Genomic DNA, 22,308 nt, shown 5'->3' on the forward strand with positions numbered 1-22,308 from the left:
CAGATTAATAGCAGATACAGGTTTGTAAACAGTGTGCTCAAAAGACATAGCACCTCAAGGCACACCTGAGACTCAGTTGGTTGAGCGTCCGAATCTTGGTTTCAGCTCGGGTCATGATCTCAAGGTCGTGGGATCAAGTCCTGTGTCAGGCTCCATACTGAGGCTGCTTGGGATTCTTTCCCTCTTCCTCTCCTTCCCCCTCTGTCCCTCGCCCTCCTCTCTCTCTCTCTCTCTCTCTCTCTCTCTCTCAAATAAATCAAATCTTAAAAAAGACCTAGCACATCACATCCTGTATCCTTAATCATGGAATACCTCCACAGAGAAAAGGAGTCTCCTAGATTGCTGGGCTGTTAAGCAGCCCTTCCTGACTGCTTCTAACCAAAGACTTTAGAGGGGGTAGAGCCACAACCTGGAGCATCTGCCACGTGCACCCAGCACTGGCGCATTGTGGGAAACCTCATTTTAATATTAAAACCCCTCCAGGGTGGTCGTTTCATTCCATCTTTTTAAGTGAAGAAACAGTTCCCTTGGAGACGGATTATAAGCCAACATTGACACAACTGGTCACAGAACCAAGGCTGGTCTGTGTCTCCCAAACTCACCCAACTATTCCTTCTCTCCGTACTGGCACCACTCAGCCTCTCTTGTCCCATACTTTATTCTAATGTGTTTTGTCCTTACATACGAGATTTTGAATAAATACTGTTGAATATTTGCATAAGTAAGATATTATACTGCATATGCCATGCGTTTTAAATTTTTCCATGGTGCCAATGATTTAATTATTCAGTTATTTTTAATTTTTTATTTTTTTTAATCAGTAGTCATGATTTTTGTTAGCTACCACGCTCTTCATCTAAACACATTTGTTAGTCATTGCTGGATAACAAAATACTTTAAAAATATGTGCCTGAATTCAGCCAAACCTTCCAAGAGCCATATGCCTGGACCCATATTGGTGCTCTTCAGTCTTCTGTGATTTGCATTTATGAATCCCTTTTGGTCTGATGCCAACAACTTCATTGAGAGAAAGTAAGAAGTCTCCCTAAGACTCTCATCTATATTTTTTTTTAAAGATTTTATTTATTTATTTGACAGAGAGAGAATGAGAGCAGGAACACAAGCAGGGGGAGTAGGAGAGGGAGAAGCAGGCTTCCCGCTGAGCAAGGAGCCCGGTGGAGGGCTCGATCCCAGGACCCTGGGACCATGACCTGAGCCGAAGGCAGACGCTTAACGACTGAGCCACCCAGGTGCCCCAACTCTCATCTATATTGTTAACAAAATTCTTTGTTAAGGTTCAGGATGTTTTCTCCTATCTTCAATGCCTGTAGAATTAGGCTTTCCTTGAACAATTAGTTTGATTTTTTTTTTCCACCTCATGGATCCTGAGAATTGGTTAACAAATCAAGTTTCCTCCTTCATGTTGGCTATTGGAAAATTGTTTTTAATTTGTGACCCACATTTATAACAACTTTGTGAAACTTCTTATAATTTTTTTTTTTAATTAGCCTGGTTTGATTCTGTGGTGTGACACTTGGTTCTCCTTCTTTTGTTCAACAATTATAAACTGATTTATCTTTGAAAGAATTCTGAAAGGATCTCTTTGATTTCCATTTCTAATAAGCCTCTCTTCTTGTCATGCAGGTAATGTATTTGGAAATGGGAAAACCTCCGATTATCTGCTGTTGGGAAACTTTGTTTACACGGTGAGTACAGAGCATTTGCCTAGTTTGTATATAAAATCAAATCCTTTCATATGTGCTCCTTTTGTTGTCAAATCTAACTGTGCGCCATTTCTGAACATAGGGTTGTTTGCACTTCCCTTTAAAAATGAAATAAGATGTTTTGACTATTAAGAGATTATTTTATGTTGGGTTATTAATATGTCACAGGCTCACTGACTTGATGGGACTTGGGTTGCTATTATTTTCAGTATTCCCTCTTTCCTCTTAGCGCCCCCCCATTTCCCCTTTTTCTCTTCTTCATTTTTATTTTACTGCCCTTGTTAATTTTTTTTTTTTTTTTGCTTTCCTGAATTTATGGCAAATATTATCATACTGTTCTTGGGTGTTTAACCAGTAATGATTCTAGAGTCTCATGAGAACTAAAATGGGAGAAAAATCACTCTTTGGGGACATTCCATTCACACAAGGCATGGAACCCGCTGTGTTAAGTCACTATCCAAACTCTTACAGAGGACACACACATGAGTACAAGCCCGTTCCTGCCATAAAGGGCCAAAAAATGTTTTAAAACCACTTTTCCCTTAGAGAAAAAGCACTACTTGGATGCTAATGCCTGAGGTCACGTAGTTGGTGTCTGGTAAGTTTACTATACCCTTCAACACTGAATTCTCAGGCTGATGTTCCTTCTTCTAATTCTGTGTCCCTCAAATGAGGGCCGTGTGCTGCTCCAAATACTAAGCAGCTGTCAGCATGGCTGACTCAGTTGGGAGAAAAAACATAACACAATGTTTAAATATCAAGTGTTTAAGTTACTGAATGATGATAGGCCATTGAGGCCATTAAGTAACAGAGGGATGAAGTTATTTTCTGGAAGTCACCTTTCCATTGACATCAACCCACGGAAGTAGTAACAGGAAGGAAAAATATGTTTGGAGGGCTGGTGACTTGGGTCTCCTACAACATAAGTGTAAAACAGAAATAAGTACTCAAGAGAGTCAGTTTAGAAATTAATCCGAGGATAGAGCAGGGATGTCTCTCAGGGATGCATTGAGATACTCAGGTCTCAGGAGGGTGTTTTTCTTTAATTTTATGTCAAACTATCTCTCTTAGTTTTGAACTTTTTATATAGATCATTAACAAGTACTTACATTTTCATAAGAGTTTTACTGCTACAGATATTAATCCTAAATCGCCGTTAGAGATCTTGCTGAGAAGGCCCAAATGCCTCACCTGAGCCTGACTTTCTGACCCCGTGGGGAAGGCACTAACGCTCTTTGCAAACCTGAACGTATAGGCCAGCATCTCACTTCCACCACCGCAAAGTACTGGAAGTGTCCAGAATTCCATTGACTACTAACAGTATTTAAAATTTTATTTTTAGGGCGCCTGGGTGGCCCAGTTGGTTAAGCGACTGCCTTCGGCTCAGGTCATGATCCTGGGGCCCTGGGATCGAGTCCCGCATCGGGTTCCCTGCTTAGTGGGGAGCCTGCTTCTCCCTCTGACCCTGCCCCCCTTGTGCTCTCTCTTTCCCTCTCTCATTCTCTCTCTCTCTCAAATAAATAAATAAATAATCTTTTAAAATATTAAAAAAAATTTTTATTTTTAATTATACATAGCTAATAACAGATTACAGTGCTATGCCCTCTTCTTGGTGTTTTATACTACCTGCCCTCTGAGGCAGGTGATCTTTATCGGGCCCAGTTTACAGATGAAGGAGCTGAGACCCAGATGTCAAGTTACTTGCCTTGTTCCTTAACCAAACACCTAATAAATGGTGGAGGCTTGAGCATGAATAGTCTGACTCCAGGGCAAGTCCAGTTAACCCTTGTGCCACCCTCTGTAAAACCCAGGGCCGTTCATTAAACCTAGTGTCCTTACTTCAGAATTAATAGCAGGGTCAGCGATGATAATGGGTGTGTACATCCTGGAGGGTATTAACAAGCTTTTATATCCTGATCTGGAGGGTTGTAAGTAAGTCAAGTTACAGAGTAAGTGTTTAGGTTTCTAAATATCCAGTTATGTTACTTCTAGAAGTTATCTTGAAAATTCGGAAAGTAGGGGCTTTAAGTTTTACCGATGATATACAATGAAAGCAAGCTTGAAAATCCAAGTTACTGCAGATGTACATTCATCGTTCACGAGTGCATCCACACAGACCTCGTGGATGGAAGTGTGCAGGAGAGGAGAGCAGCAGTGGGGTGCTGCTCATGGGCCCTCCTGACCAGGCACTGCCATCATGGGCAGGCACCCAGCTCATTCACCTGCGTCTTTGCTTGGTGGACATCCAAGGCAAGCTGTGAATAATCGACCAGTCCCACAGTCTCATTCACAGTGTAATACCTGGTCTTTATAAACCTCCTTTTAGTCATTTGCACTAACACATTTATGAGATAAAATAACATTTTCCATTCTGTTTTAGTTTGTGGTGATCACCGTGTGTTTGAAAGCTGGATTGGAAACCTCATATTGGACATGGGTAAGAGCGTCTCTAACCACAACCGAGGCATGTCACATTTACTTATGTGTTATCACGAACATCACTGTTCTTCGTTCTAACTTTATGAATCCCTGTACCCTCGTTCCACTGGTTGATTGTTAATCATGAGTGGTCTTGGGTGGAGGGGGAGGAACTGGGAATTCTAGTTTGTCTAGTTTGGAAACAGTAAGAAAAAACTCACCTAAGTTTATTGACCACAGGATTTTCAGACCCCTTAATATATTATTGTGAATATCCCAGGAAGGAGAGAGGCTTCCAAACCTGACTAAGAATCTTTTCTTGGTAGAGTGTGTCACAAGACACATTCCACGGAAAACCCGTTGGAAAATGATACAAAAACGGGCGATATGAGCAAAAAAATTTGTCCTCGGACATTTGTAAATATCCAGTATGGATAAAACAAGTTTAATTTTAGAATGTTAGTTTTGAAGTAGAGAGACCCAGGAAACAAGGAAATGAAAGTTTGATGTGCAGGGTAAAGATGGGCCCAAGAAACCTGGATTGGACAGTCACCGACACACACGTGTATTCTCACAGGGGTCTAGCCCCTCCCGGAGAGAGCACACAGAGCAGAAATAAAGGAGGTTAAAGATGGTAGTGGAGAAAGAAAGAGGAGAGTCAGGAGAGAGGCCCCCAAAGGAGGTAGAGAGGGAACAGTTGTAAATGCCAGTACCACAAACATCCTAGCGGTTGGGGAAGACATTAGCATCAGCGCTGATGAAAGATCCAGTTAAAACACACACGCGTCATTATTTAGAAATTCCTATAGAGAATATTTTATGGATGAAGTAAAAAATTAATGTGGGCACTTGCAAAAGCTTCATTAGTGTGTGTGTGTACTCAGTCTCCCTAAAAGTCTGTGACTCACATTCCCTTCCTTCACAGTTCAGCCACATAGCGATTTGGGGCAGCATCGCACTCTGGGTGGTGTTTTTTGGCATCTACTCATCTCTGTGGCCCGCCGTTCCGATGGCCCCCGATATGTCAGGAGAGGTAATGTGTCCTAATAACTCATGACCCAATAAATCTGAAAAATTGGTATTCGTTAATGAGCCTTAATCGTTCGGCTTGGATTTATATTAAAACAGTATTTGACCATTTCAAAGCTATTTTTAAAGTCCACAGTTGCGAGTGATAAATCTTGAGAGAGAATATTTTACACTTGGACATTTTACTTAAATCTGACTTATCCTTTCAAAAACATAGCAAAAACCATAAAATATGGTCGTCAGGGGCTTGAATCATGTTAAGAATCTCCATATAGAAGGTGCCATTTTAAAATTAGACTGTAAATCAACAGATACATTTTGGAGAAGAGATTCGGGGAAATGGTGAGCTTATGTCTTTGGGACAGTCTATCATTTCTTCTGTTATCTCTTATTCTAAAGAAAAGTCTACTGTCACTGGATTAAATGCACTTTTTTAGCGTCGTCTTAAATGATACCGGCTTGGTTTTCATTTTGAACAAGTTAGGGCATCTGACGTTTCGGCCTTATCACAGTCCATTTTCAATCCTGTCTTTCAGTTTCTTGTTACACCGGTAGGAATTGAGTTATTAGGTGTTCATGGGGAAGTGTCACAAGATCTCCTTTCCTTCAGAAGAGATTCCAGCAGTAGGAGAGTTTATGATTTCAATTGCAGGAAATTTGACATAAAATGTATAAAAGAAAATGTGGAAAACATTTCAGGATTTCCTGTGACCTCACAGTAACTTGCAAATCAAGGAAATGTGAGCTGCGTTACAGTACACTGTTGTCCTGCAGCCCCAGGAAAGCCTTCCAGTGGTTTCCATGGATTTGTTGCCCCTAAGTACTGCCTGAGTACATTTCACTTTTGACAGTCTGGTTTATAGATCATTTTCATGAAATTTTATCTGACAGCATCCTGCTTTTTATAAATTAGCAGAATGCAGACACATTTTTAAAAAAATTTGTGGTTAAATTTATTAGAGAGAGGTATTATATACTATTACAGCGAAACCAGACATATCAAGGAGCAAGGACTTCCTTCCACCAAAAGTGAAGGCCGCTTTTGAAACATGTACTGTGAACTCTAGAAGATTTACAGCATGTATTTTGAGGAAAACAGAGAGAAAGCTATGAATGCACCTCCTCCTTACCTTGGTTTGAGCCCTTTTTCCCTGAAGAAATAAAATTGAAGACCATATGTGTCTGAAGATGCCACTTGGAAAATCAATTCTATTCTTTGTGCCTATTTGATGTGCTCTGTCTGATTGGACCTGCTTTTCCCTGAGGTTAATTTCAATTTAATATCATTTTCACTAGGCCTCATTTTATCTCATTTCTTAATGTTTTAGCTTCAAAATGCAGGACACAAAAGAGATTCAGATAGTTTAGGCAACTCTAGCCAACAGCTTTGATGACAAGAGCAGAGTTTTTGACCACCTACTTCTAGAACAAGTGTGAAGTTTGATTGGCTTCTTGCCAACCAAATATAATTCTACCCTTGCCTGTAGAATTTCTGGTATTACCCAAACGCAAAATTTAATATCATCTCTTGGGACTTGCGGTGATGCTGTGTTTAATTCAAAGTGAAATGAATGTCAGTACCCCATCACGTTTCTGTTCACTTCATATACAGTGGGAAGTGCTAACAGGGGTTCTTTTTCTTGTTATTTTATTACTACTAATTCTTTGAATATAATGTTTGAGTAGCTGGGGCTCCATTGAAAATATGAAGAATGGACTAATTTACCGGTAGGCTTGACTAGCTTGTCCAAAGTGTAAGTCTGTTGAATTTATTCAAAGAAAATACTTTAAATTTATATAGTACTTAGTGCTTACAAAGCATTTTGATATATGTGTATGTGTGCAAATGAGCCTCACAACAACTCCCAAGAAAGGGTTTAACAAGTATGCCGCTCAGATTCTCAGAGACAGTTAGTCTACATTTACTGTTTCCTGGGCCTAGGGTAAGAGATCCCAGGAAATATTTGTAGCAATACTCAATTTTTGAACATTTTTATTATGTGTAGAGAGTCACTAGTTCTATAATCCAGTTAGTTTCAGAAAGAAGTAGCTACCCTTAGGTTTACCTTTTTCTAAGCTTAAAATTCTATATTTCAATCAAGAGTATAGCCAGATACAGGGGCACTTGGGCGGCTCAGTGTGGGTTGAGCGGCTGACTCTTGGTTTCGGCTCAGGTCATCATCTCAGGGTCCGGGGCTCGAGCCCCGCACCAGGCTCCACACTCAGCACAAGTCTGCTTGTCCCTCTCCCTCGGCCCCTCTCCCTGCTCACATGCTCTCTCTCAAATAAGTAAATCTTTTTTTAAAAAAAAAGTATATCCAGATACATACATACATGCGTATATACAAACATGCAAATATATGAAAATTTCATTTCATGTACCAATATTTATATCTGTGTGTGTGTATAAAATGGGCCAGCCATCTTGAATAAAATTTACTTACTCATCTGTTAACTTTCATAGCAAATATTACTGAGTGTTACATATAGTAGTACTATAAATAATATCGGTGTCAGCAGAAACATTAGCCTTCCTCAACTTGACATGTTTTATGTAATCCACGTAATGAAACATGGCCCAGGGCAGCCCCCAGGATTTAAGACTACTCCACCGGATTTGTGGTGTGGTGTGTAGTAACTTTCTCTCACAACCACTGCTGCAGACACTCAGTGTCCGATCCCAGCTCTGTGCCCTAGGACTCTGGTTCCTTCCTGTATCAATGTGGCAGCAACTCCTCCTAAAACAAAACAATTCATTAAATATGGATGTATGTTTTAGTTGCCTAAAAGCTTAATAAGGACCTACAGGATAGAACAGAATTATTAGGGATGGAGTAAGACTGAAAACAGCAGCCCTGCTCCCCTGTCCTGGTTCAGGTGGTATTTTGGAAGGCGATACACTGTGTGGCATCAACAAGACAGAGTTCTTCAAAAAGGCAACCAAGATCTGGGAGAAATAATACCATTAATACCTAATGTGTATTAAACTCCGTATCCCGGGAACTTCTCCAAGTACTTGATATGCAGTCGTTCAGTCAATTCACCAGCTATTTGTTGACGTTCTTCAGTGTGTCAGGCACTGTTCTAGACACTGTGGATTCATTGGTGAATAAAATAGACAAAAATTCATGTACTTCTCAGCCCGCTTTTCTAGTGGAAGAAGACAAAATAAGTGAAATATATAGGCAGATAGAAGTGTATAAAGAAAATTACAGCAGGCAAGGCGGACCGAGAGCCAAGCTTCCAAGTCATGCTCCCCACACAGCCTTGTGGCTTTTACTTCTGGTCAGATCAAGAGCCATTGGAGGGACTTGAGAGGGAGGTGTTAAGATCTGACTTAGGTTTTCGGGGCAGGACCATGACTGTTGTGTTGGTTTAAGAAGTTATCCCAGTAACCCAAACGAGAGAGAATGGTGGCATGGGCCAGGCGGACGGTACTGGTGGAAGTGGTCAGATTCGGAATCCCCTTTAAAGGTTGAGCAGGTAGGATTTGCCTGCAACCTGGATAGGAAAAGTGAGAGGAAAAGAATACAAGGCAGACCGCATCGCCATCGTCCGTGAACTTTGTCAGGATGTGCTTGTCCTCAATTCACTGGATCCTCACAGCAAACTTGTTATTATAACCAGGTTACAGATGAGAAAACAGGCACAGAGAAGATGCAGAGGTCGAATTCGGCTCAAACAGAGCATCTTTCTAACATCTAGAGAGCCAATAGGTCATGATGTCTAGTGGCAGAAAAGGATGCTGGGCTCATTTAACCACCCGTTTCTGTGCCGAGTGGCCCCTGGTAACACTTCGGCAGAATCTATCATCTGCACCTCCAAGGCTGCCTTCCAGCTCCTAAGATTCAGATCTCTGTGCGCTTCTCTTCACTCTGTTCCCTCCAGAGGCACATCTGAAATGTCGCAAGGGCGCAGACTATTTTGCTCTAGTTAACAGGATCTCAGGGTGCCAACTGTACACAAATTAGGCAACTTACAGGTACAGGTCTCATGCTTCTATATTCAGATGGATGCATATTCACACATAGGTCAGGATTTTCTCGTCCTTTCCAATTTACATTCTTAGTTCATCTTTGCAGCCCCGTCTGAAGACAGAGCAATTTCTCTCAACGTGTTCAAAGAAAATCCTTGCAGCACTGAGAGGGGATGGTAAGGGAACCAACATTTATTGTGCACACACCGTGTCCTCCAGGCACTGTGTGTGATTTCCAGCATTCTTTGTTTTATTTAAATCCATATGATAAACCTTTGTGGTAGGCAAAGTGTGAGCAAGTGGCCCGGAGAATTCACCCCAAGTCTTCTTTTCAAATCCATTGGTTTCCTCTAACATCCTAAGGCTCTAAACACCTTCTCTTTGGGGCCCTTGCTATTCTTTACCCCCAGGTGGGAAATTGTTTTTTTTTCTTTCCTTCCTGCAGTCCATCGATATCCCTGATTTAGCTGCTATTCCCCGGATACCCACAGCCCTGATCAGTTTCCCTAAGTGAGCCAGGTACAGACACCTTCCCATCTCTTTTCAGAAGCACTCAGATTTTTAATTCCCCCTTTTCAACACCTACCTAACTCCCTAACACATTTATAGAAATTCCATCTCACTCCATATCCTGGCCGCTTGCCTCTTCTTAACAGCAATATTAGGGTAAATAATACCCAGCTCATTAAAAAACTACTTATGAAAATGAAAACCCAATCATCCCATTATCATTGGAGAATGCCCAGTTTCCACTCGGATAGTAATAGGGCCTCATTTTCTGAAGGCCAGTCACCGGTATAGCACGTTCCTGGCCTTCACTGCGAGCATTCACTACAACACGGTGAATTGTACATTTCACAGGCACAGAGTGCTTACACACTGTTCTCAAGGTCACACGGCTTGTGAGTGAGCTGAGACTGGATCCCAGAGTCTGTGCCCTCAACCTCTTTATACACTGTCCTCTGTGCCTTCTACATTTCTTCTCTTCCTTTTCTCATCCCTCTCTACAGAGGCGTTTCCTCCCAGCCTCGTCGGCCTTAAAGATGTGAGATGCATCTTTTGTGTCAGTGGCACCCATCAAAGTACTTGCATCCAGTTGGTACACTAAGGAGCCTGTTGTCTCTACGAATTATTTCTATCGTCAGCCATCCTCAGGAGCTGTACTCATTTCCCACTGATTGAGGGTTCTTTTCACACCATCGTTTCTTTCCCCCTTACTTCAGCACATTCTGCGTGCACGAAGTTCCAAAAATCTGTTCTCCAAATATCTCAGAGTTGAACGCAGTCTTTGGTGACTCCAGCTACAGCCAGATTGGGTGGCTCTCAGTTGGTGGGCAGGGTGTTGCCATTTGGGAACATTCCTTCCTATAGCTTTGCACTTTGTTTCCATTACAGTAATTCTGCATCTCTGTCCAGAATAATGATTTCATGATAATGATTAACAAGTATCCCAGTAACAGGAATTATTGACATATTTAACTGTTACGAGGGAATGCTGACATCAGGGGTGGGGGGGTGGGGGGGTGGGCAGTGGATTATACAAAGGTGTAGAACATGAAACAATAAGAAATTACTGAAGAGAGGAAAAAGAAAAAGAAAATAGTGCGACAGGCTTGGCTGCGACTTTAAATATGTCATTGTCTTCCTCTCACAAATATGGTTGTGATTTAAGAGAAGGACTTTTTTTTTTTCAGACCTGACTTGTGTTTTTTCACACCAGTACAACAATTTATGGAGTAAGGTAGACCCTGGGGAGAAGTGCTATGTTATATAAACATATGCTAGCCTGCTTTTCCTACTTGTCTAGATGATGTTACTGGGTTTGGTTTGGTGTTTTTTTTTTTTAATTTCCAGAAGAAAATATTTTAACCACTATGATTAGTACACCAGATTAAAAACTAAAAAGCAAGCTACATACATCAAGGATCATTTCATATCACGATTAATACCAGAAGCTTAGTATCGGCAAAACTTTTAAATTTATCATGGCTTTGCAGACATGCCCTGCAAAGTGCTCCGAAGCACCATCTGGTTCTGCTCTCCCTGGCCTAAGGGATCTATAAAACTACCGAAGGAAATTGAAGTTAAGGAACAAGCATGTGTTTTACAGAATTTCAGATCTCTTGACTGAGGTTTGTAAAGTCTCTCTGAAAAACAATAAAAATCTTTGTTGAACTCTTTGGTGTCACCCCTGTAGGAAAGGCATTAATAAACTACATTAGTCATATGATTTTCCTAAATTGTGCCATTGCCCACCTGACCAACACAATAAATTACTTTACGTATGAGGAGATTCCTGGTTAAAATAGTCTTTATTCATCTATCAGCTTTTAATCACCTAGATAGCTTGTAGTAATTTATTGGTCACAGGACCAGCCCTTGCCGAGGGAGTGGGGCAGTGTTATGATATAATGGATTTTCATCCAAGATGACTTCTTAGCCAAGTAGCCTAGAAGGAACAGCGACCCCGAAGTCTGTCAGAAGTTCTTCAATGAGCCAACAGTTGGGAGCCCATCCAGCAAAACACGCCGTTGGTTGACAGGCCTCATGCCCCTGATGGTAAATGAGACAGGCCAGACTTTCACAGTGCTGAAGACAGGTGGCTGCATAGCCACTTCCAGGCCCATTCTGTAAAGAGAAACCTGTGTAGAAACACTAAGAAACAGGGGTGCCTGGGTGGCTCAGTCTGTTAAGCATCTGCCTTCGGCTCAGGTCATGATCCCAGGGTCCTGGGATCGAGCCCCACGTTGGGCTCCCTGCTCAGCGGGGACCCTGCTTCTCCCTCTACCTGTTGCTCCCCCTGCTTGTGCTGTCTCTCAAATAAATAAAATCTTAAAAAAAAAAAAAACACTAAGAAGCAGAGAGAGATGTGGATATGACAACTGTAATGGCAAATCAGGATATTTTAAAGTTATAGCTGTCCTTAGAGTCGTTGTGAGAGCTGGCTTTCTGTAGACACAGCATCTTTAACGACAATGCAGAGCAAACATATACTGAGTGTCTAACATATGCCAGGCTCTGTGTTGGGCAGTAGAGGATGCAGAGGTGAATGGAATCAGTTCTTGCCCTTAAGGATCTCATTGCTAAAGATGGGATGTTGATGTCATAAACATAAGAGGTGTTAGGGTGGACCCAAAGTGCCATGGCAGCGAGCAAACCGTAGGAAATTGAACAGAGCGTGCCGTTAGTATGGCAGAGCTTTGCATGTTCTCTAAAATCAATTCATTCTTGCATTCATTTGTTCCATAAATATGTGTTAAGCGCTTAATGGGTGCCAGCCGCCGTGTCTAGGTAATGGGTTAATGAGGCCAGATCCCCATTAGCATGTGGGTTGAGGGGACCAGGGAATGGGAGGGAGAAACAATCACTAAATCAGTTAACAGATGACTAAAGGTTGAATGACTAAAGGTAATTTCACAAAGTAACAGGAAGAAAACAGGGTGCTATGATATGTGGCAGAATGACAATGGCTGCCCCGGGAAGATCTTTTTGAAGAAGGAATGATTAAGCTGAAACTCAAAATGATGGGTGTGTGCAGAAGAGCATTTCAGGACTGAAAGACCAACAGGTGCCTGTGCTCCAAGGCAGGAATGCTGGAGCAGAGAGGGTGGAAAAGAGGGCTGTGAGGACTCCATGAGTTGGGCAGAGGGCAGATCACCCCCACAAGCTCAGCATTCTCACTCATAAGACCGGCACAGCTTGTTTCTGAGTTACATGCCAGGGATTCCATCAGAAAGGCCCGTAAAAGAAACCACAGATGTCACTGTGTGATCTGCTTCAACAAAGCTCATAATTGACCACAAATCTTGCGTTCTCTGTTAGAGTCAAATAAAGATATCAGTGAGTGGTCAAAAGCTGCTTTGTTCCATGTTACCACTTAGGCTTCCTAGCACATATCATTTCCAAGTTATTTTTTGGCATATTTTTTGATGCTTAAAAAAAAGTGTGGATTAAATGATAGTATTTTGTTTCATGTGAAAGAAGTTGGTGATTGCAGACGGTCCAAGGCTGGTGTGGCAGCTTGCACAATCCTCAGGAACCAGGGTTCTGCTATTTGCTGCACTGCCAACCTCATAATCCAAAGTGGCTGCTTCTGCTCTAGCCATTTTACCAACATTCCAGCCAACAAGAAAGGGAAGAAGAAAGGTTAACCCTCTCCTAGACATTGCCCACCACATTTCCACTTAGATCTCATGGCCACACATAGCTGCAACAAGAGAGCCAGGGGAATATAGTCTGAGCTAGAAGACAAAGTGTCCAGCCAAGAATCAAGTATTTGTATCTAAGAAGGGGTGGGGGATATATCTAGGGGAACAACTAGAAGTGTTTGCCATGAAGGTAATTTTTCAACATAAGCCATTTAACAGCCTTTATAGGTTTTTTCTTATCGCTAAGTGCTTTTTTATTTTTTGAGTTTTTTAAAAATAATTTCCTAAAAGAGATGGTAATTATGTGACAGGATAGAGGTGTTAACTAATGCTCTGGTGGTATTCATTTTACAATTTATAAACGTATCAAATCAACACATTGTACACCTTAAACTTACATAATGTTATGTGTCAATTATATCTCAATAAAGCTGGAAAATTTAAAAATTTTTAAAGTAACTTTCTACAATCTGAGATACAGGTCAGTATGCTTCACAGATTGAATTACTAGTAATCAAACAACTGATGCTTTCTGAGATGGTTTTTGAAATAAAAAGCAATCACAAAATTCTAAAAAACTGCAGGAATGATAGAAGAAGTGAACAGGTTGAGCCCTGAGATGATGTACCCTATCTTACACAACTCATCCGGGAACATCATAACATTCTTAAATTATATTTCTTATAATAAAAAGAATATTTGGTTACTAATTCTGCCCTCATTTTTCCACTTTTAAGTTTTTTAAATAGCACAATAAGGAAGATTAAAATAAAACAAATTCTGTTCTTAATTATTTTCACTATTCTGGGAACTAGATCCCTAGAAAATAAAGTTTCAGAGCCACACATATCCTGGTGCTCTGGGTTGCTTTTTAGAAAGATGATTTTTCATGTTCAGTTCTCAGTATATATTGGTATATAGAGAAATTTTACTTTCTTTTTTTAAAAAAAAAAAGGTTAACATCACTTCAGGTCCCAACTCACTAACTCGTCGTCCCTTTCCTCTGAACATCTTTCTTAATCATTTCTTTTCTCATTCCTCCCTTTGCCAGAGGGTGGAGATGTGGAGGCTGTTCCTTGCGTCATACAGCTAGATTGACTATTGGTTCTGAGCCCCTCAAAGTGATCGCGCCTGCTTCAGCCCCTCACCACCATCCAGAAATGTCCATGGGGGGCAAAAAGCACATAAAGGCTATGAGCTGGTATCTAATTTGCATATTTTTTCTGTGGTTTGGGACAATTTGCATCTTTTCTAAGATTTTTGTTTGTTTATTTGGAATAGGGCAAGCCAAGGTTTTTCTTTGTCTCTGAGTAATCAGGAGCTTCTGGGAATAATTGCGAACATAACTGGAGTTTATTCGAAACACCCTTCTTCTGAGTTATTTTCTGGGTGTTCTGCCCTGTCTGTTTTTATGGAGAAACTAATAATTCATCCTGTAGAGGAGCCCAAGCAGCTCAGTACAACTGAGATTTACAGAGTGCCTGTATGTCAAGACCTATCCTGGGTGTCAGTGGATCATAAGGTGAAAAAAGAGAGTCTTCCTGAGGAGGTTGAGTCTTATGGATAAAACAACAGATCAACAGGTAATTATAATGGAGGATGCTAATTATTGTGACCAGGATGCACCGGGGCTAGCAGAGGAGGGGGCCCTCAACGCCCAGGCTATAGTTTGGACAGTTTCTTGGTACTGCCGTTCCCCAAGCTATCCCAGAAGGCAAGTGTGAGAAGGACTTTCCAAGTAGAAAACAGCCCAAGCAAAGAAGGGGTTTGGGGTGGCTGTGGTGGGGAATGGTTGGAGCTAGAACTGAAAAGTTCGGCCAAGACTAGGTCACAGATGGCTTTTCATTATGAAATATATTAGTATTCTAGAAAGTACCTGAGACCATAGAATAAAGATTTGGGTTGGAGGACATGATAAATCAATGCTAATAATAAACTAGTAAGGGATGAAAAACATTTTAAATTTTGACATGACTATAATATGATATAGTTGAAAATTTGCAAGAATTTTTTTCAGCTAAAATAAGACATCGAAGCCCTTTCCCAGTGATAAACACCAGAATGTAGAACTTGGCATGTGTATCCCTCTGTCTTTGGGTTTTATCAGAGGGAAGTTTTGAGCTTGACCCCCCAAGATGTGTAGCCTCTGAAGGATTTCAGTGGAAGTTCGTGTCTTCTAGCCCAAGTTTCTGTGAGCTTGGAATTTGTCTCTGGTTGAAGTATAGCACCACTTAGTGCTGGCCCGGTGATACTTAGGTACCTCCAAATTCAACCCCATACCCAGGTACCACAATTAATTGAAGACAGAAAGACTCGAGCGTCTGAGAAAGGCTCACACAACTTAGAGACCCTGGCAATGTCACACCCTGGTATTTCCCAGGCCTTGGACACCAAGACACTTTCAGAAACATTTGCAAGTTGAAATTCAAGTAGCACTGTATTGTCTGAGAGCAACGTTGATTTTGACGAGCCAATATGAAGTTCCCGTACTTCACCGAAGGGTGGTTGTGTTGCCAGGAAAAGGCACGGTTTTGATATACCAAATACTATTCCGTTTATATAAAATTTATATTTTGCCATAAAAATATAGGCGTTAAAGTTGTGGATTTCAGCTTTCAAGGTACCAAAAGGTATCCTTGTACCTCAGGTGCAGGGTATCGGCTCTCCCAGCCCCCTGAGAGTAGGGACTGAGAAAGGGAGCTCAAGGAGGAAAGAGCACACGAGTAACGGGTTCAGTGACATGGGAGTGCAAGTGGAGCACTTGACAGTGACAGTGACACAGTCTGCCTTTTCCAAAGAAGCATCCAGCTGACAGGGCAGAGACAAAGCACTGAGGCATGGGAGGGACAAGAGAACCACAATGTGGTTGGAAAGACACGGAAAATTTGTATGAAAAGAAACTGTACCTGAAAACCTGAAGTTGAGCACTGATTTTTTTTTTTTTTATGAAAATGATTTCATGAAGACGATGCTTCCAGGGGACCACGGAAGGATTAACTGAGACAGAGGAGGAGGCAAGAGGCGTTAAGTGAGCTCATAACTTGGTGAATGGCTTTAAAAAAAGAAGTGGGAGGTCATGAGATGTGAGAATCCCCACATATGCAGGGTTGTTCTACCAAGATATTTCAAAGGCGCCATGGCCAGAAAGAACAATTACACTCTTGGGTCCGACACCCTCCTGACCAAGTCCTAAGAAGCACGTAATGGGATATACAAGCTGTATATAGTAAGTGTTTGGGGTTTTTTTCCCCAAAACTTGTTAACTCCCTTGGAAAAGCCCTAAATCTTCAAAAATAAGCCCTCCTACACAAAGAAAATAAAAGGCCCCATTCACAGCAACAAGAGAGACTTTAGCCAGTTACGTATAGGGTTAGTGAGAAGAAAGCTAGAAGATTCGGCAAATGAGAGAAATATAGGAAAACAAGTTGAATAAATAAATATACCACGTTCCTGAACTGGAGGATCACTATTGAGTCGTCCATTCTTCCCAATTAGAGAACCATCTGGGGAAAAAGAAAAAGAAAATACATCTCCTCTGCGTGATTGTAACTGAGCCTAGGAAAATAATCCTAAATGTGGAAACAGAGGTTAGGGTCTGACTGAAAATAGTGGCTTTATTAGAACTATCTTGAATGTTTCTCATATCAGTGAAAATTGATATTTCTGCTTTTTAAAGTAAAATTCATAATTTTGATTTATGTGAGTAGCTTGGAGTCATTAAATACACTTTGGAAAATAGAGGAAAAAGGAGAGAAACAGCACTACCCCACTATCCAAAGGTAATCACTGTTAACATATTAGTCCAGTCTTTTCTTACCTTTAATTTATATACTTAACTTGGATTAAATAATTTATTCTTTCAACACTTATGTGTCAAAAGACTGTTCTAGTTGCTGGGGATACAGCAGTGAACAAAAGAGAAAACTCCTGCCCACAGGTGCTTATATTCTGGAAGGAAGGGACAGGCGAAAGGGAGGGACAAAAATCTAAGTCTGTTCTGTAGCCCACTAGATGGTAGTAAGTGCCATGGAGAACTGTAGCGTAGAAAAGAGCACAGAAGGTACTAACATGGGAGTGGGGCACTAATTGAAGTGGGGTGGTCATGGAAGGCATCACTGGAAAGGTGATCTTGAGCAGAGATCAGAAGACGTGGTGGGAACCTAGGCCAGGGTGGAAGGGCTATGAAGTGGGTAGAGTCTGGATTTGGGGGGGGAGGATTTTGTTCTTAGAATCCTTTTAAATTTTTAAACATGTTTTATTTGATAAGAGGTATGAAATTTACTATTTACCATTTTAAACACTTTGAAGTGTACAGTTCGGTGGTATTAAGTGCATTCACAGTGTTGTGCAACCATCACCACCATCCCTCGCCAGAACTTTCCCATCATCCCAAACTGAAACTCCGTGTGTATTAAACAATTACTCCCCATTCCCTTCTCCCCCCAGCCCCTCGCAACCACTGTCCTACTTTCTGTCTCTGAATTTGCCTATTCTAGGTACCACATATACATGGAATCATAGGATATTTGTCCTTTTGTGTCTGGTTTATTTCATTTAGCTTATTTCATTTGGTAGGGTTCATCTGTTGTAGGATGTGTCCAAATTTCTTTTTTTTTTTTTTTCAGGCTGATATCCCATTGTATGTAGTTTATCCATTTATCTATTTCATGTATCCATTTATCTATTTATCCACATTTCACTTATCCATTTATCTATTGATATTTCCACCTTTTAGCTGTTGTGAATAATGCTGCTCTGAACATCGATGTGGATTTTGTTTTTAAGTAGAGCAGATTGGATTTGCCAAAGACTGGATGTGCAGTTTGGGAGAAAAGGGGGAAGCAGGGATGACCCGTAAGCTTTTTGGCCAGAGCAGGTAGAAGGATAGTTTGTGCTTATCAAGATGGATAATATATTCTTTTTATTTGACATTGCAAAGTATTCATATAGCTAATAAAAGTCTTCATTAATGTTGGTGGGAGACCTCCCTTCTCTTCCTGCCCATTCTATATCCTTTCCCAACTCCCCCCAAAATTATGTCATTTCCAGTTATAATACTTTCCTGATTCACTGAAATATTTCTGTTGGTTCAGATGGGGGAGGGGTAGTTTAACATACCTTGCTTTTAATGCATGTTGCTCAGCTTTGTTTGTTTGTTTTAAGATTTAATTTTAAGTAATCTCTGTACCCAACATGGGGCTTGAACCCCCAACCCAAGATCAAGGGTCATATGCTCTACTGACTGAGCCAGCCAAGTACCCCTGTTGCTCCGCTTTTTTAACAGAAAAGACAACCTGTGTTGAAAAAGGATGGTTAAGGAGCTGGATCAACCTTTTCTCCCACCTCCCCAGATCACATAACCACCTAGTTATAACTGCTCCCAGGATAACTCCATGCCAGAACACAAGAAAACCAAGCCAAGTGTCATCGCCACATCTTAGGAGCGGGGTCCCAAGGCTCTGGTGTTTTCGACTTTCAATCTCCAAACACTGGGTTGTAAGAACTTTATTAGTAAACAGTCATTTACTGAGCACCTGCTTGGTGGTTAAGTACTTCGGTTGTGAGAACTCATCAAGATATATTTCTTCCTCTTATAGAGATTATGGTCTAACTGGAAGACAAAGGAGCAACTAGGAAATGGGTGCTAGGTGCCACCAAAATGGAAGCCAAGAGTAGGGTCAGCTCACCCAAGTCTAAGGAATGAGGTGCCATCTGATGTGAAAATTAAACAAACGGGGTCAGAGATGGAACAGCCCAAGGATGAGAGTGAGCATGGGCACCTTCCAAGAACTGAAACACACATGTGTAGCTAGAGATGGGTGCTGGCTTAAGAGATGGCACGTGGGAAACCAGCAGAAGTCAGGTAGGCAAGGACTTGAAGTCCTATTAAGGATTTTGTACTCTCTCCTCAGGGTGATAGGAAGCCATGGAATGGGTTTAATCCAAGAACTGCTGAAATCTAATTTGCACTTTGGAAGTATCCCCCTGGCTGCAGTGTGGAGACAGGGCTAGAAGCAGAGCAACACAGGAGTCCGTAAGTCTAGCTTGCAGGCTGTTAGGACGATGGGCACATTTCTGGACTGGGAACATGGCCTCAGGGTTGGCAAAAAGCAGATAGGTCCAAAGATACTAAGCACAACAGAACCTGGGGGTATAAAGAGACCAAAATAGGCCCACTTTTGTGTCATACACAGTTGGTGATGAAGCCAATCCCTAGATAGTTGGCACAATGGTAGAGCAGGTTTAGGGGGAAAACAGCGTGTGTCCAATTTGAGATGTATTAAGTTCAAAGTAACTGTGCAACGTTCGAGTTCAGAGCTGTACAGTCTGGTTGAAGTACAGGCAAGAGATGTAAGCCATAGGGAGAGATTGTGACTGATCCCCATATAGACGATAGAAACCACCAGTCTTCCCAGGGAGTGTGTTTACACGGTAAAACAAGCCTCCTGACAGAATACTAGGATATTTTCCCTTTCCCTTTATTTAGGGCTCTTTTAGACAGTCCATTTTCTAATAATTACAGTCTGTGAACAGTGTCTTGAACAGCTTGGCTAATATTCTCTAATATGGCTGTACATCTCCATATCCTGCCACATGGTGTCCTGTTCGTTTACACTGAAGTTTTCCTATTTAAAAGAGCCCACATTGAATATTTGCTTTCCCCAGAATTAGTTCCAGGGGATGTGTTAGTAAGCAGAATGTGGCAAAAGTGTTCCATGTGGATAAATACATTTAGAAACCTTGATTTAAAAAACTGTTTGGAGTGGTTGGCTGGCTCAGTCAGAAGAGCTTATGACTCCTGATCTCAGGGCCATGAGTTCCAGCCCCATGTTGGGTGTAGAGATTACTTATATAAAACAATTAGTAAATAAATAAGTACCTGTTCAGTAGGGTTCTTTACAGTGATTTCTCCAAGCCTCAGATATGCTACTTCGCAGTGTGACTCTTCGAGAGGGTGCTGCTGTGGTGTATTTATACCTTCACTAAGCCCTGGGCTATAACATGCTTTCTGGGGGTTGTACTCTCAGGACTAGTAACCACAGAACAGTTGCAGGGGATACTAACCTATATGCAAAAGCTGTCCTAAATTTCAACACATAGTTCCAGAAACTGAATTATCAAATTAACAGGAATGTATGTTTATGTCCTCGCTGCACATTGCCAAATACCTTTCCCAAAGGCGAGTACATAGCCAGTGGGAATATAAATTATTACCAAGAGCTGTTTCTCCCACACCGACTGTAATAGTGAATTGTTTAAATTTGATCTAATTTGTAGGGTTTCTATGATGACACAGAGGTGCCCCACTTTTCCGTGTTATTGATTACTTACTGCTGCTTTTGTGAATACCTTCTCTGGCCTTTTGCCTATTTACTGGGACCTTCGCTATTCTTATGAAGATAAATGGTCTATCTTTATAATCAGGTATTAATGCAGAATTTCATATATTTGCGACAGTCATTTATTCCCCCAGTTTCTTGTTTATCATTTGCTTTTCAGTTATGTTCTTTTAGAACATGTGGAACTTAGACATTTTTATGAATCTGTTCTTTAAAGCATTTCTTCTTATAGTCTTTTTGGTTTTTTTTGTTTTTTTTTTGTTTTGTTTTTACTGTTCTTAAGCTTGGAAAGTCCTTTTATAAAGCTTTATCTAGACACTTAATAATCACTCCTTGGTTTTTTGTTAATTATGGACATGAACTCTTCACCTCCCTGGAATTTATATTAATTTATCTTGCTGTCCACCCTCCCCTCTGCAAAACAACTAAACAAGATTTACAGCACTGTTTTCTGAATAATTTTCCCTTCCTAAATTATTATGCCCTGACAGTCTAAATAATTTTTATGAAAAAGATAATTTGTCTCCAGTTCCTAAATTAACAAATCGAGATGAATGGCAGCTTATTGGTGGCCGGTTACCTTGGTCAGTTTCAGTCTTGAGATGAGCATATATTGTGACAATGTGATGAAAACCATGACATTTACAAACTGACTTACAGTGACAAAAATTTTCTTCCTTGAAGCTCATAGGAGAGATCACTGGAAAGAACGAAAGACCTAGGTATTTTAAGAAATTTGAAAATTAAATGAAGGGAAAGGTTGTTAATGGGTGTCAATAATAAAAGCAGCCACTCTGCAAACACCGTGGGGTTTAAAAATTCTTAGGGTCCAACTTTCCAGCTGAGGGAGCAGAGACTCGGGAGTTACTTCCCCCAAGGAGTCTGAGAGCTAGGAAGGCAGGGCAGTGCCAGGACTACTGAGGGCTGTTGATCATCAGTCCTGCTCCAATCAGGGCCCAAGGAGATAGTCTGAGGACGCCCCAAAGGGCCTTCCCTTTGAGACGGCCTCTGTACTTTATCCAAGAATAAGAGTCCTAGTGCACCAGTCTGACATTTATTGTTTAGAAGGCGGGGTAAGAGGAAAGAACCACATCGCTTAAGTTGTGTAGACAGCACATTTAAAATCTCCCTCCTACAAGACTGAATTGGGGGGCCCTGATGGGGAAGAAGTGTTTCTCTCTGGTGTGCCAACTGGGTGCTAAGGGATACCTACTGTGGGTCAGAAGGGAAGCCCCTCTTATCCAGTCCAGCCCCGCCCCCGGCCTGGCTCAGAGGAGCCGACGCCGGTGCTTCTCTCCAACGGTCCTTCTCCGCAAGTTCACACGCAAGTTTGCGAACCATCCCTCCGGCCCGCTCAGCCCGCGTTTTGCGGCCGCAGGAGTCACTGCGGAAGCCGGCGGGCTCGGCGGGTGAGCCAGGGTGGCTGTGCGGAGGGAGACAAGCGGCTGTTTGTTTCCCGCGCAGGCCTGTGCCCCCCACTTCCCCGGCTCTGCAGCAACTTCGGCTGAGCCTTTCCCAGGTCCCCCGGGGGCCACTTTTGTGGCAGATTCCATTTGGTTTCACAGGGCCTCGAGGAGGGGCCGTGGGGGGGGGGGGGGCGTTTGGCACGGCCCACCAGTCTCCCACGTTCGGAGCAATTTACAGACTGCTCTGGGAGGGAGCCCGCGCCCAGC

General features: G+C 41.7%; 1 protein-coding gene across 3 annotated transcripts in view; it reads left to right on the forward strand.

Moving 5' to 3' along the window:
• Window positions 1-22,308, forward strand: part of ATP8A1 (ATPase phospholipid transporting 8A1) — a 220,851-nt gene that overhangs the window by 181,241 nt on the left and 17,302 nt on the right. For all 3 annotated transcript variants that reach the window (XM_028088628.2, XM_028088627.2, XM_088021182.1), the window contains 3 exons: window positions 1,645-1,706; window positions 4,105-4,161; window positions 5,068-5,175. In XM_028088628.2, the coding sequence (XP_027944429.2) occupies window positions 1,645-1,706; window positions 4,105-4,161; window positions 5,068-5,175 (227 nt within the window). The remainder of the gene's footprint in view (window positions 1-1,644; window positions 1,707-4,104; window positions 4,162-5,067; window positions 5,176-22,308) is intronic.

This window comes from Eumetopias jubatus, unplaced genomic scaffold (assembly GCF_037043125.1).
Source record: "Eumetopias jubatus isolate StellerSeaLion01/CBP00866 unplaced genomic scaffold, mEumJub1_p1.0 scaffold_2, whole genome shotgun sequence".
NCBI classification, from domain to species: domain Eukaryota; kingdom Metazoa; phylum Chordata; class Mammalia; order Carnivora; family Otariidae; genus Eumetopias; species Eumetopias jubatus.